At 46.4% G+C, this 14,172-nt stretch overlaps 1 protein-coding gene across 3 annotated transcripts in view; it reads right to left on the bottom strand.

The window, feature by feature from the left end:
- Positions 1-2,189, bottom strand: part of GRIN3A (glutamate ionotropic receptor NMDA type subunit 3A) — a 67,385-nt gene extending 65,196 nt beyond the window's left edge. For 2 of the 3 annotated variants that reach the window (XM_064402989.1, XM_064402990.1), the window contains exon 1: positions 1,145-2,189. In XM_064402989.1, the coding sequence (XP_064259059.1) occupies positions 1,145-1,837 (693 nt within the window). In that variant the 5' untranslated portion in view covers positions 1,838-2,189. The remainder of the gene's footprint in view (positions 1-1,144) is intronic. The other variant, XM_064402988.1, reaches the window with a different exon arrangement.
- Positions 2,190-14,172: the final 11,983 nt, after the last annotated feature.

Genomic DNA, 14,172 nt, shown 5'->3' with positions numbered 1-14,172 from the left:
AACTACCTAACACAGACTTTTTCTACTTTTTCTGTCACAATTCAAACACACAAAAATCGAAAAACTCCAAACCCACAGAAATTAGACGCAGGCTGTGGTCAGTATTTGTTTGTGCAAAGCAGATTCACTTGGCAATGTTTTTTTCTATTTACATTTTGAAAGCAAAGTTGAGCTACCTCTTTTTACAAAACAAATTATTTATCCTGTACTTAAAAGGTAGCTTGTACCATTCCATTTATGACTTCCCTTGCACAGGCTTTACAGAATGCAGCATTTTCTTCCAGCTCTTTTACCTGAAGATGATTCCTGACATCAAACACACAGTTTCAAAATACTGTACCTATTATCTTCCTCCAGAGTGTGTAACACTAAGTTGCCATCTTTGCATGATAGAAAGTTTAGCTCCTGATGCCACTTCCACTTGTGCCTGCCTAAGAGTTTTGTCAAACACAGAATTCCATTTCTACTATTTTAGCTACACAATCAAACAAAAAGGATGGGCTGCAGTTTCCACTACTTTAGTTAGGCAACTCGAATTAGCCGAAATCTGATCTAGTAGCAACGCATGAACTATAAGTGAAACTGAACTACAGAAAATCCTGGCGCTTTAGCTCGATGCAAAGTCAAGTTACACTGAACAACTTCCCTGAGAAGTGTCACCTGGTGCCCAACCTGCAGCGCCCATACACAGACCACAGCATTAGGACCAATAACAAACACTCGGAAAGCCGTTCGGGGCTTTTCGGTTTGCCTTTTTTTTTTCTTTCCCCCTTAACAACGTTTTCTTGATATGCAAAGCATGTCCCGGACCCCGCTTCTGCTCTCGGCTCTACAACTTATCGCAGTGTATGGCTTCAGGCTAACAACTTCGCTTATGCCACCGAGCTCTTGTCTGCCTTTCCACAGAGAGAATGCTTCTCCCCGGCCACCCCGGGGCTGAAGCGGAACGGGGTGCTAAAGGAGGGAGGGACCGAAGAGCGACGTCGGCGGCCCCGGGGTCCGAGGGCTTCTCCCTCGGTCAGAGTCCTCCCGCGGAGACCCCTGCCCGGCTCCGACGCCCGTCCCCCGACCCTTCCCGCAGCGTCCCCGGGGCGCTGCCCTGCTGCCCTGCGCTGTCTCCCTCCCCGTGTCCCCGGCGCCTTACCAGGCTCCGCCGGGGGAACTCGCCCAGCACGATGCTGACCACCGGGATGCGCAGCGCCGCCGAGACGAAGTCCAGCTCCAGCATCTCCCCACGGCTCTGCGGGAAGGCGAGGATGGCTGAGACCCCCTGCACCACCACGGTGTGGCAGAGACTCTGCAGGAAGGAGACGGGGTCGTTGCTCCAGGAGGCGCTGGCTGAAGAGAAGGGGAAGAGGGGCAGGTCGCCCAGCCCCGCCTCGATCGCCATCACCACCTCCAGGGACAGGTTGTAGGGCAGCAGCCCGGGCACGCCGTTCAGGTTGGCCACGGCCAGCAGCAGCGCGTCCCGCGGCGAGGGGGGCGGCCGCCGCTGTCCCCCGCCGCCCCCCGCCCGCCGGCCCCGCGGCCCCTCGGGGCGCCCGCCCGCCGCCTCCCCGGGCCAGGCGGCGGCGGCGGGGGCGGCCCGGGGCTGCAGGTGGGTAGCCCCCACTCGCACCGTGTGCCCGATGCGCCGCAGGATCTGGCAGGGCTGCGGGTGGGACGCGGAGCCGGGCACCGCCGCCAGCACCAGGGCGCAGGGCGGCAGCAGCAGCAGGCACGCCCGGCCCAGGACCCCGCACACCCCCGGCCGACACATGGCCGGGAGCCGCCCGCCGCCGCCTCCCCCGGCCCCGCCGCCTGCATCAAGCGCCCCGCGGGCGGGCGACAGCGGCATCAGCCGCGGCGGGCGAGCCCCGCGCAGAGCCGCCCCCGCCGCCGCCCATGGGGCCGCCGCCGCCTCGCCCCCGCCCCGGGGCTGCGGGGAGGCTCAGCCCCCAGACCGCCCCCCTCGGTTCCGCGGGGCCGGGGAGGACCCCGACTCCGCCGCTCGCCCCGCCCGGCTACCCCGCCGGCAGTGGGATGCTGCCCTGCCCGGCTCCCCCTGCCCGGCCGCTCCTCCGCAGCCCGGGCGGGCTCTGCGCGGCTCAGTTCCCCGCTCTTCGCTCCGAGCCCGCCGGCGCGCCCCTGCCCGGCTCCCCGTCGCTGCTCCGCGCTCACGGCTCCGCTCCCCGCCTCGCAGCGTCTCCGCCCTGCGATTCCGGCCCGGCTCCCTGCGCCAGCCCACTGCCCTTGCCCCCCCGCAGCCCTCGGAGCGCTCCCCGCCGGCTCCGGAGCCGGGCAAAGTTGGCGGTGCGGCTGCGGGCGGTCGCTGGGCTGCGCTGCGCTCCCGCCGGGAGGGACGGCGAGCGCCGGCCCCGCTCGGCTCCTCCCCGGGCCGCCCAGGGGAGGAAGGGGCTTGGGGGGCCGCGCCTTTGCACCCCCGGGGGAGCGTCCCGGGACAGCCCCTGCGGAGCCCTCGGTCCGCTGCTGCCGCGGGGCACCCCCCGAGCCGCGGAACAGTTTTACCTGTCCCAAGGGCTGCGAACCGAAGGTGGGGGTTCGGTTCCCCCTCGGACGGAGGGGGAGCCGTGTCTACCGCTGCCGCTTGTTGTGGAAAGCAGCGCTGGAGGTGCCCGGTGCCTTCCCTTGCGCTGCTGCTTCAAACGGAACCGTTTTCCGACATGTGGGACCCGAAACCCTGATTCCGCAACCTGGGCCACTGCCTAACATGGCTTTTAGGACAGAACGCCCTTGTCCTAAGGAAAAACAGGGCAGAGCTGAGATGTGCATTTTTGTGCGCGTCTGAAAGATCAGGGAAATCCCCGTCCGTGTTTTAGTTCTGGTAGATGGGTTTCATCCGGGGCTGTGGGAGCCATGCGGACCCCAGGTCTAAGACTCTAGTATTGGATTTGGGGCACTGACACGTTCCACGTCCTGTGGTGGATCGCCAGGATCTCAGAGGAATCCCTCTCCGAAGCCACGCGGAGGAAGTCATCTCACGGGTCTCCTCGGCAGCGAGGCGGAGGCTGCCGGCTTGAATTCACCTGGATGTATTTTCTGCCCGTGGGACTCCTGTCATCTGTCCCTGTTTGAGTCCTGGGCACAGTACAGTGTCCTGCTGTCCTGCATGGAAGGATGACTTGAGACATTCACTCCTGGAGTGTTTAGAAATCTTTTGGCAACTCCTCCAGCAGTTTATCCTGACCTAGTGTTTTAACCTAAGACCTTCTCTGAATGTTAACCTTCTTTCCCCTTTCTTTGAGGTTTATCTTCAGAGATATTTATGAAGAAAAAAAAAATAATAGAATCACAGAATGGTTTGGGTTATAAAGGACCTTTAAAGGCCATCTACTCAAACCCTCCTGGCATAAGTGGAACATCTTCAAGTAGGTTGGGCTGCTCAAAGCCCCATTCAGCCTGACCTTGACTATTCCCATGGGTGGGGCAGTCACCCTGTCTCTGGACAACCTCTGAAAATGTTTCACCACCCTTGCTGAAAAAAATTTGTTGTCCTCCTTTGGTTTTTCTTCCATTGGTATACACAAAATCTGCATAGAAATAAATGCTTCCCATCATGCTGTATAAAAGAGGAGGTCGCCGCGTCCCAACAGGTCTGAACTGTGTGTTTTCTGATTTAAATTCATCTTTCTTGAGCGGGGATCACCAGGGGTGTACAAAGTATTCAAAGTAAGGTCTTACCCAGGTCTTGGGCAGTCATGCTGCTGTTTCTCTGTCTTGCATGTCCTTTTCCCCATCATGTCCTTATCCCCAGCATGCTGAGGTCACACCAGCCTGCTGTTACCTTCCCAGTGTCCTGCAAAGCTAGTGTTTCTCTCACACGGCTCTAAATTGGTACAAGGTTGCAAAATTGGTTGCCAGCATGGAAAAGTACAGATGGCAGCATGGTGGTCTGTAGGCCAAGAGTGCACCATGTTCTACAGGTAGAGGTGAGCTGATAGTGTGTCCAAGAGTTAGCAACAATTTTCTATCTCCCCTTTTCTTTTTCCTTTTTTCTTTTAGTCTTGTAATCATATCTTCTTGTCTGGTCAGCCTGGCTTCTTCCTGTCACTTTTCCTCATTTTCTTTAAAGGAATGTATGGATTGTGTTAACACAGGTGTTCCAAGTCTCCTCTGTTAGCAATAAGAAATTATTGGCTGGGAGAATTGGCTTTGGGTATAGTAAATCTAACACAATGTGTAGAAAACTTTTCTTTTTTCCTGAGCCACAGGAATTACCTTTCAGTCAGTGAGAAAGAGATCATTTGAGATTTGTACAGCTCCAGAGATGTTGTCTTTATCTGCATCCTGTTTCTTGGGGTTGAAAAAAAAAAAAAAAGAAAAACAAACAACTGGTAATCACATAAATTTTCTGCTCAGTAGTTAGATAATTACTAGTTTTCATGTGGGAATTATTTTTACAAGAAATGGTGACTCTTCTGTGTCTTAACAGACTGCCCTAAATTGTCATTCATTTAAAATTTCATTATACGAGCAAATCTTTCTTTGTCTTTTGAGCACAGGTGACACTAATTTAAAAAAACACATGCTTCAGGAAAGGTAATCAGCCTTATTATTGAAAGAACTCTGAAAATTATACTAGAAATCAATTAATAAAGTGAAATCATTCAATTTTTTTTTGTTTGCTTGTCATTTTTCTAATGAGTTTTTAGTTTGTTTAGGTTTTGTTTTGTTTTATTGGGGTTTTTGTTTGCTTGTTTGTTTATCATTTGTGGGTAATTTATGACCAGACTGTGATATGTTTTTTTTTTTTTTGGTCATCAGTACTACTCTGGGGATTATGGCTGTAAAGAATTTGTGCTCTGGATCCAGTTTTGAGCAAGTCATAACAAGTAGTCACTGTTAGAAACCTGAACTGTACAGAGGCATCAAACTTTTCTTTGTAATGCTTGTGACTCAAATGGCTCTACATCTTGAAAGCATCATTTCAGCTTGATTATTTATAGCAATAAATAAATTATGAATTTGTTTTCTCTTACATTTGTGTTTATTTTTACTCTTTGTTCTAATATTTCTGTTAATAAAATTCTCTAAAATGTCCTTGATATAACAAAGTGCTTGAACACAGACTTTGTTTTTCAGAAGACATTAAGTATTCCATGAGTACTGCTCTGTGAGAGGCTGGAGTATTTCCAGAAAGTGCCCTGAGAAAGGATATAAATGCCACCAAAGTTTATATATTTGGAAAGTTGTGTCATTATTTTTTCTGCTTTTTTTTTTCATAAATATTCATGTGCAAAAAATCACAATTGTTTTAGTCTAATAAAATACTTGGAGAGTGCTCAAATCAGTTGCACCCTGCTTTTTAGAAGTACTGCAGTCCCTTCCAGGGCTGAATAAAATACAGAATATAATTTTTGACAGAGTTGTTGACTTTTTTCAACTTCATGCTAAGAACTGGCTGCCTTCAACACTCCTCCCTCATTTTCCATTTCTCACGGTGATTGCTGCCATAGGAATGTCCATTCTGCTCTCTTTTTTTGGTGTTAGTTATTCAACTGAAACAGGACCAAGCAAGTGGATTCACCTCCTGTGAGCTGGTTGTCACCCTTGTAACCATGAGCAGAGCAGTGATGGTGGCACTGATTGCTGGAGAACTGTGGCCACAGAATTTATCCATCCTTGATCTCTGTCTGAGCATCACAGCTAGAGCTGGTGAAAGCCCCTCAGCAATGAAAAATGCAGCAGGGAAATGGGATTAAAATCACCACTTGTATTTCTCTTGCTGCTCTTTCCGCTTGCTTGGCTCACTGTCATTTCTTTGAAGTAGGGTTGGTTTGTTTGCTTTCTGGGCTGCAGAACATTTGTCCTGTGTGTATCACAGTGACCTTCTACAAAGCTTTTTTCCTCTGAGCAACTGGGCTAGCTTAGAAATAGGTTATCACAGTCCTTCTGTCCAGCTCTGTGCTGTTCTCCTCCCATTGCTGAAAAAAAAACCCCAAGGCCTTGTGATATTACTTAAATTCATATTCATCTGCCTCTTTTTTGACTGTTCACATCTTCTAAAAGGCCCAAGTCACAAGCTGATTTCAAAATGCTATGTTTTTCATTTGAATTGCCACTTGAAGGGAAAAAAAATAGTCATCTGGACCTTCCTTACTTTCTGTCCTCCACACTCTTTCACCAGCCAGGAAAAATAAATTTGCAAACACTTTCAGATATCTAAAACAGCATTAAGGGTGTTGAGCATTATGTTGGAAAAGCTTCATGATGCTGTGGTGGATCATCAGTGCACTGTCTGCTCCAGCCTTACTGTGGGATGGTTGCTGATTCCTGAAGGAGTCAGGGAAGGGCTGAAGCTTACTATGTGCAGCACATGTTGTGCTCATTCTGCGTTATCTTTGCAGATGGAGATCTGCATGGCTGGCATCACGAAAGGCTGAGCTGGCTGTGGGGGGAGGTCCTGTGAAGATAAGATGTGAAGAGCAGAACAAGGCTGTGTGACTGAAAATTTGAAGAACAGCACGGCCAAAAAGTGAGTTTTGCCTTTTAAAGTTCTCATCCCTGTATACACTAATAATCTTCATGAGGTAAGTGCTACCACATGTATGAATAAACTACTCAGCTGTCCACCCTGATCCTGCCATTTGTCAGATGGCGAGGGGGTTAAGTTTGGGCTGTATGTCAGGAGGGTGGAAATTTCACCTAGTTAGGAGGGAGACCAAAACCAAACCAGATGGAGACAGATGACTGGTTACTCTGCTGTCCCTTCTCTCAGGGGAGGACACCTTCTTGGTCAGCTTCTGTGTAGGACTACTATTACCCAGGTTAATACAATATTATGGTTTTTATTAGAGTTCTCTCACAGCTGGTATGTTCACCCATGGCAGTTCCGAATCATTATTTCTGTTCTTTCAATAAAGAACGCTATTTGTGAATCTGTGATCATGACTGTTCCTACTGAATGTGACCAGGCTGATGGTGTGGAATTGCTGTTAATCAGAACTGAAGCTCAAGCACACCCAGCCCCACTGATCTCACTGATCTGCAAGAAGGTTTATTTTCTGGCAAAATTCATACACTTAATGCCTGCAAATATTCTTCTGTGGGCAGGCCTGGTGTCAAATCCAAACAACTGCTTTGAAGTCAAATGGATTTTCACCAGTGAGGGCTGTGTGTTACTTTACTGCCTCGCAAGAGAGGCTGAGACAGTTCTTGCTACCTGAACAAAACTTCCACTTTGTTTCTCTTGGTATAAATCCATACAGACTGATCCTGTCAGAGGATGCTCAAGAACTGAGTGAGGAAAACAGGCAGTCAACAACTTTGTCTCTGTGATCCCTTTTGGCTAGAGGAACAGCAGGGAACCTTGTAACATTGACAGGAAGTGTCACAGAGCTCACCGCCCGCTCTGGCTTTGATAGTCTCCTCTCTAAATCTTATGCTACCATGGAAAGACCTCAATACATTCCAAGTATCCATGAGTAAAAAAAAAACCAAAAACAAAAAAACCCCAAAAACAAACAAACAAACAAACAAACAAAAAAAAACCAAAAAAAAAAAAAAAAACCACCAACCAACCAAAACTCCCAAAACCCCCCAAATGTCACTAGTGCTCATTAATAGCTTCATTCTGCCACTGGGACTGACTGAAAGTGCCTAAAGGAGACACAAATATACTCTGTGAACCCTGTTTCCACTGCCAGGATGAGGAAGGAAGTGTTCAGCTGCACACGACAGCATCGTTCTCTCTCTGTCAGTGTGAGTGATCCAGTCGATGGTTTTTATTGCTTCCTGTGCGAGGTGGCAGTGTATATTTTTCTAAACAACTAGCTGTAAAACCCTCTTGAGATCCCTGCTGTAGTGTGTTTTTTGTTTTATTAGGATATTTACTCTTTGATTTGTAATTTTGTAGTTTCCTTACGCTGTTCCTTTTGTCCCTGCCCTTTTCCCATAACTTTCTTTACTCCTTTAAATGCCAGTCCCTCCCCGAACTTGCCTTTCCTTGAGAAACTTCCCTGTCAGTTTTGTATTTCTCCAAACTCTATTCGTTCACTGAAACTCTTTTCCTCCCTTTAAACTCTTTATTGGTTTATACGTTGTATTCCCCGCCTTGTTTTTCACTCCCAATTCTCCTGATTTGTTAAAGATTGTATGCTCCCCTGAGACCTGCCCCCATATATAAGTCATTGTTTGCCCTCAGTTCGGGGCCCAGGGACGCTGAAGAGGGGAAGTTTTACCATTGAATAAAGTTACCCCAGGAGCCGTGGTGCTACTCTTTTTTTTATGCTGCACCATCACTGGTAGCTGGGATTGAACGGGGCTCAGAGTGGGGGCCTGTCGCCCTCCCTGTCATCATCCAGCCGGGACAAGCGACAGATCCCCACTTGCCACATATTTTGTTCATGCTGTGTGTTTTGAGTTTGATGCTTAGTCATGTTTTCCTCCTTGCCAGTTGTTTTTAATACTCCCCGTTGTTCTCATCTTGGGGGTGCATTAATCCCAGGCAGAGGAACAACTGGAAGAGAAGCCACTATAGTGACTTGGTTGATTAGTAAGCATCTGGCTTAGTACCTTGATCCCCTACATGAAGTTTCTGTCAGTGCCTTTAGTTATTTTTACTTTTGAATCTGTTCCATTCTGTCATATCTTCTGTCTTGTTTATTCATATGACAGTGATGGAAGCAGCTCCAGTGGATAGGAGTGGTCACAGCACGATTTACAGCATCATGGTGGGTGGCTCAGAGAGTCTTTAGAAGGGCGGGTGGGGAAAGATTGCTTCCCCAGTTTTCCTTCCAGTAGGTGATCCCCTATCATGGCCCTGCTCAGGACATCCCCCATGAAAACAGGATGCCATTACAAGCACTGTTGTAGGACCAGACTGGATTTAATGCAACTTTCCCTGTATGTTTTTCCTTCTTTATTTCAAGATGACAGTTTTAGTGCTTGTGAAAATTCAGGTAGGTGGGAAGAGAAAAATAAAAAAAACTTTTTGAAGTCAATGTCAAAATTGTTACCAGCATCAATGTCATTTGAATAATGAGGTCAGACAAACACCTCACAGAGCAAACACAGTATTTTGAAGAAAATATCAATACTGCTTTGCTGGAACCATGGTGCCTCTGCATTGTATCTCCCCTCTGCTCCAAATTCTGTGGCAAAAATAAAATTATTACAGGCTGGGTGCATAAGACCGCTTGGTGTAAACACTCAATAAAGATGAAAAAAGTCTGTTTAATTTTCAGGGAAAGGCTTCAATTTCCACAAGGTTGGGAGGGCACCCCACCGCTGAATCACTCTGGCAGGATCACAAGCTTCTTACTGTTTGTCCCCTTCTGCTCCCTCTGGCTTAGAGGTGAGGGTAAACAAGGGGGAAATCACAAGGGCTTATCAAAGTTGAATTATAAGAATGATGAAAAGAAAAAAAAAAAAAACAGGAAAAGAGGGAACAAGCAAGCTACAGGAAAGGCCACAACAGCATGTATTTAAGAAATAATTTACCCAATTTGTCCAGCTAAACAATTCTGCCAAGTTTACTGAGGGCTGCAAAATTGGCAAATTGCATCATCTCCTCGGAGAAGCGTAGAGGCAACATGGGCTTAACCCTCTGTTTGCTGCTTTAGAAACTGTCTTTGTAAACCCTTCCTCAAATCAGCTGGAGTGACTTTACCTAAATTACTGGCTTTAATGAGGATTTCTGATACAAGCAAAATGGATTTGGGCAGGAGTCAGCTGCATTTTTGGAAGTATGTAGGCTCACTCATGCCTCTGGGGACTGTCTGGAGCTACACAGCAGAAAATGCTGCTTGCCAGGGGTGCCACCCTGAAAGAAATGTGAGTCCCTGGAGAGAATCCAAACCTTGTGCAGAACTCCCTCTCAGCCTCCCAACAGCAGAAAATACCTCCTTGAATCCAGCGTGTCCATTCTAGCCTCCAGCCAAATGTGGTACCCACACCTGTGGTTTGAGTCCTCTATGGTTGTGATGTTGAGGAGCAGGCTGCTGACTTCTTCAATAACTTGCTCTGTTTGCTGTGGTCTGGATTACAACTAAATCCCCTTCAAAGTGGTATCAGAAAAACATACGTGACAAAGAAAATATCTTAGAAGGGCAAATAATTCTGAAGTTTGGCAGGAATAGGCTCACACAGGAAATTATGCTGGCAGAAGGAAAATGTCTGTAAAATGCTGACACATGAGATGAAGTACAAGTGAGAATGGCTCTTACCCAAGGTTGTGGTTTTAGGAGGAAATAAATGAGCTGGATATGTGGCTTTTGTTCCAAGGAGCCTTTAAATAACGCTATACTGGATGCTCTCCTGGTAAGGTGGTGCAGGAGAAGCAACCAGACACATACATATGACAAATGGTTTTTGTCCAACTCCAGAAGCAACCTAAGAACTGAAGAATTTACACAGGCTGCCCAATGAAAACAGAGCCTGATCTTTATAAAGTCTGTTTTGGAAAATGAGTCCCCTTTAACAGCACACTTACAGAATTTCCAAGCACAAATGTTGGTGTCAAATTATTCCTGTTGTTCAAGTGTGCTCTCTCAGAGCAAGATCAGGTATTTTTAATGTGCTGCTGGATAGCAGAAGGTAGATATATCATGTGAAAAGAAAAAATAGAGACAGCTCAGGCTTTATGATGTAATCCTGGGCTTTGAAATGGTGAGAGTGCTTTCCAGCTCTGTTATACACTCTGTGAGTCCTTTCTGAGTTTCCATTTCTTGCTGTCAAACACAGAGCCCAGAACTCCTCTGGCCCATGACAAGGAGGCACATGGGTGTCACTGGGAATCAAACTCCTCTGAGAAAAAAGAGCACCATTTTTGCAGCACCAGAGAATCTTGAAGCCAACATCCTCTTGGCAATTTGCTTTAAGTACCTGAGAGCTCTGTGATGAAGAGGAAGGAAGTCAAGGTTTTATTCTCTGGAGAGAAGCTAAATGTCAGCTGTAACTCTTATAGATGAATATGCTAACGTGTGAATCTCCAGAGAAACCCCCAAAGCATCAGAAATGAAGGCATAATCATAACATATTGAACTTAAGATTTTGTGTGTGTTTATCAGAAGCTTGAGTGTCCCTCTACCTTGACAAAGGGCTATGGGAAAACCTGCATTATTGCTTTTCATTAGAGGTACTGAATAGGAAGATAAAGCAGTCCCTGTTCATTGCAGGGAGGTTGAACCAAATGACATTTAAAGGTCCTTTCCAACCCAAACTTATCTGTGGTTCTGTAATTATTAAATAAGGCTCTTCAGTGAGTTCACCTTTTTGTCTTCTGTATTTTAAAACGTTTTTTATGTGTTATGTGAGAAGTTGGTTGCGTTGATAAGATCATGGACAGTTTAGAAGCCAGACCTCCAGAAGAAAGCAGTTTTCCTGGTCATTTCCACAGCAGAGCAGCTGCTGTAACGGAGCTGAGAGTGAATCTGCTGCATGCCTCTAGGAATAAAGAGATTACAGACTACTGGTACCCTGAGTTTAGCTGCCTCTCTCACTTCTAGAGAAGCAAAACTATGGTCTGTCCTTGCTGTGTTTTATCCCCAGCTGGCAGCCAAGTGTCACACAAGTCCTTGCTCACTCCCTGCCCTGTAGGATGGGAAGGAGAGTCAGGGGAGGGAAAAACCCCCAACACATCATGGACTGAGATGAGAGCTATTTAATAATTGAAACAAGGACAATTCCCACACCTTGTGCACCATTTAGGTCACGCCAGGTCTCACATTTCCTATTGCACCATTAACTTTCTGATCTTTTGATAGATTTTTATCACAACTATATTTCCCTTAGTCTATGGATCATCCCTATAAAAGTCCACTGAGTTTAATTTTAAAATGCCTGGAATATTTAATTCCTACTCAAATTTATTTCATTTACTGTAATTAAAATGTTACTGCTCCAGTCTGAAAATCTAAGGTGCAGAGTTTGTACAGTAAGAGGATAATCAAGGGCTTCTTTTTCTCTTAGTGGTCCCAGTTTGGTGTTATTCCTGTGTAAACTTGTGTTTGTAGCACATTTAATGCTATTTTACACAAAGCAAAATTCACACTTAGCCCACTTATTTCAGGTTAGGGGAAGTCTAGCTATGGCAGACTGAATGCAACAACTTGTAATTTTCAGACTGAAAACCAGTCCAAAGCACAGTAAATCATGGAAAAAGTGACAAATATCAGGGTTTAAATGTATGCAATATGAAGCTTGGATGAATTTTTTAGCTTTTTAGGCTAAGGCAAGGCTTTCACAATTCTTATCAGCCTCGGCAATGAAATTATACAGTTTTCCAATTATTTTTAAAATCCTCCTTTATGCCCAGAGCAGTGTGCAGTTCTAGCATGACAATGGCATAAGCATAATTAATAAAGCACTGTAAAAGAACCCTCAGTACTTTATTACTTCACTTGGTGTAGTTGTTAAATCCTTCTCATCTTCAATAATCCTCAAATCTATCAGTGACCATTTTTGTGATATTCCCTGAGCACAAAGGTTATGAGTGTATTGTTTATTTTTGTTTTTAAATTAACCCAGGATTTTTGCTGCAGTACAGCACGAAGAAAAAATTACAGGGGGCAAGGCTAGGCTGCTCCATGTTTTCCAATTTAAGTTGTACCATAGTTGGCATTTAATTTAAAATTAATTTTAAAATGTATGCTACTGCAGAGAGACTCACAAAAGACATTCAAAACCTGGAGTTGTCTTGGCCAGGTTGTGACCTAACAGGTGCCATCAGCGTGTGGGAGAAGGCTGATTTTGGGTAGTACTTGGGGGTCTCAGGAAGAGTGGAGCATGGGAAGGCAACCAGGACCTAGAGTGGGGAAGGTAAGTGTAAACATCCCATTAGTGCAGTTCTGAGTTACCTCCATCTCCACAATTACAGGGGAAAAACAAAACAAAACAAAACCAAAAAAAACCAGATAGTTCAAGATATGCCAGCAAAGGGCATTTTAAAACTGCCTGTGGGTTTCAATGTAACCAGTATTTGATTTTCTGTCAGCCCTCCCCCATGCACTTTTTAGGCTGTTGCTTCTGGCTGAGGCTGCTGTTACAGCAAGAAATAAAAATTATTTTACTCAGGAAGGAAGCTAACGAGTTGAGATTGGCTCACGTGCTGATAACACCAGGGTTTGATCCCTGTGTGGGGGATTAACTGAAGGGGTGGCCCCACTGATCCCTGTGGGTCCCTTCTAACTCCGAACATTCTGTGATTTAGAGCTTGCCCTTGGGAAGGTCGAGCAGTCTTTCAGGGCAGGAGAGATGGTGTGTGGTGGTGGATTGCCACCTGCTGAAGTCAGCCGCAATGCCACTACTGCACCACTTGTCCAGCTTGGTCACAGCTCACTTCTCATTACCGTGGTTGAGCCCGGGTCCCCAAATGTGGAGCAGCAGAGATGGGCACTGCGAGGTGCCAGGTCTGGTGAAGGATGTACAGCTGGGGCAGGAAGAAAATTCTCACCCAGAATCAGCCCCATTGAGGCAGACACCAGGATTCCCTGTCCGCCCCAATTACTCACTGAGTACAGCCAGGTCCTTGAGCAAAATCAATCCCACAGATGGGTTTGTTTTTGCCTGAGGCAGGAATAACCCAGGCTGCTTTCCCCAGCATATTTTTAATGTGTGCTGCAGGAATTTTATCCCTTTCTACATTACATAAAAGTTTTCACTGGGCAGGAAACCAGAAGAGTCCTTTACTTAGTTTTCATAAAAAGATTCAGACTTCCCCAAAGGCCAAACCCTGCTGAATTTGTGCACTGCTTGCCCCCAGCAAATTGACCTCAGTGGGAGCAGGGGTGGAGTGAGGCACCACTCAACAGGAGCAAGCAGTCTGTCAGTGACATTAACAGCTGGCCACCTGGGCATTGGCTCCTAAATTAATGACAGAAGCATTTTTATAGCTGACAAAAGCTGAAGTGAAAGAAAAATTTTGGAATCTGTTCAGAATGCAGATCATATTTAAGTGCTCAGGGGCTCCTACCTCAGACTTTCTGCAGGCAGCAGGAAACTCCTTGGGAACATCACTTGGGGAGATATTATTTTAGCTGCTGAATTTCAATATGAATGGGAAAGATGTTCTAGATTCTTAGAGGCATTTTTGCCGTGGAGGAGGCTTCTTTAATTGCAAGCTGAATTATTTCCCACATGCACACTAGTTGTTCATGAACTGAACCTGAATAAATATGTAAGGATGACAGTAGAGCTATAATATAGCCTCACACATTATTTACATGTCCCAAA

This window comes from Passer domesticus, chromosome Z (assembly GCF_036417665.1).
Source record: "Passer domesticus isolate bPasDom1 chromosome Z, bPasDom1.hap1, whole genome shotgun sequence".
In the NCBI taxonomy this organism is placed as follows: Eukaryota; Metazoa; Chordata; class Aves; order Passeriformes; family Passeridae; genus Passer; species Passer domesticus.
This window is presented reverse-complemented; position numbering and strand designations above follow the sequence as displayed.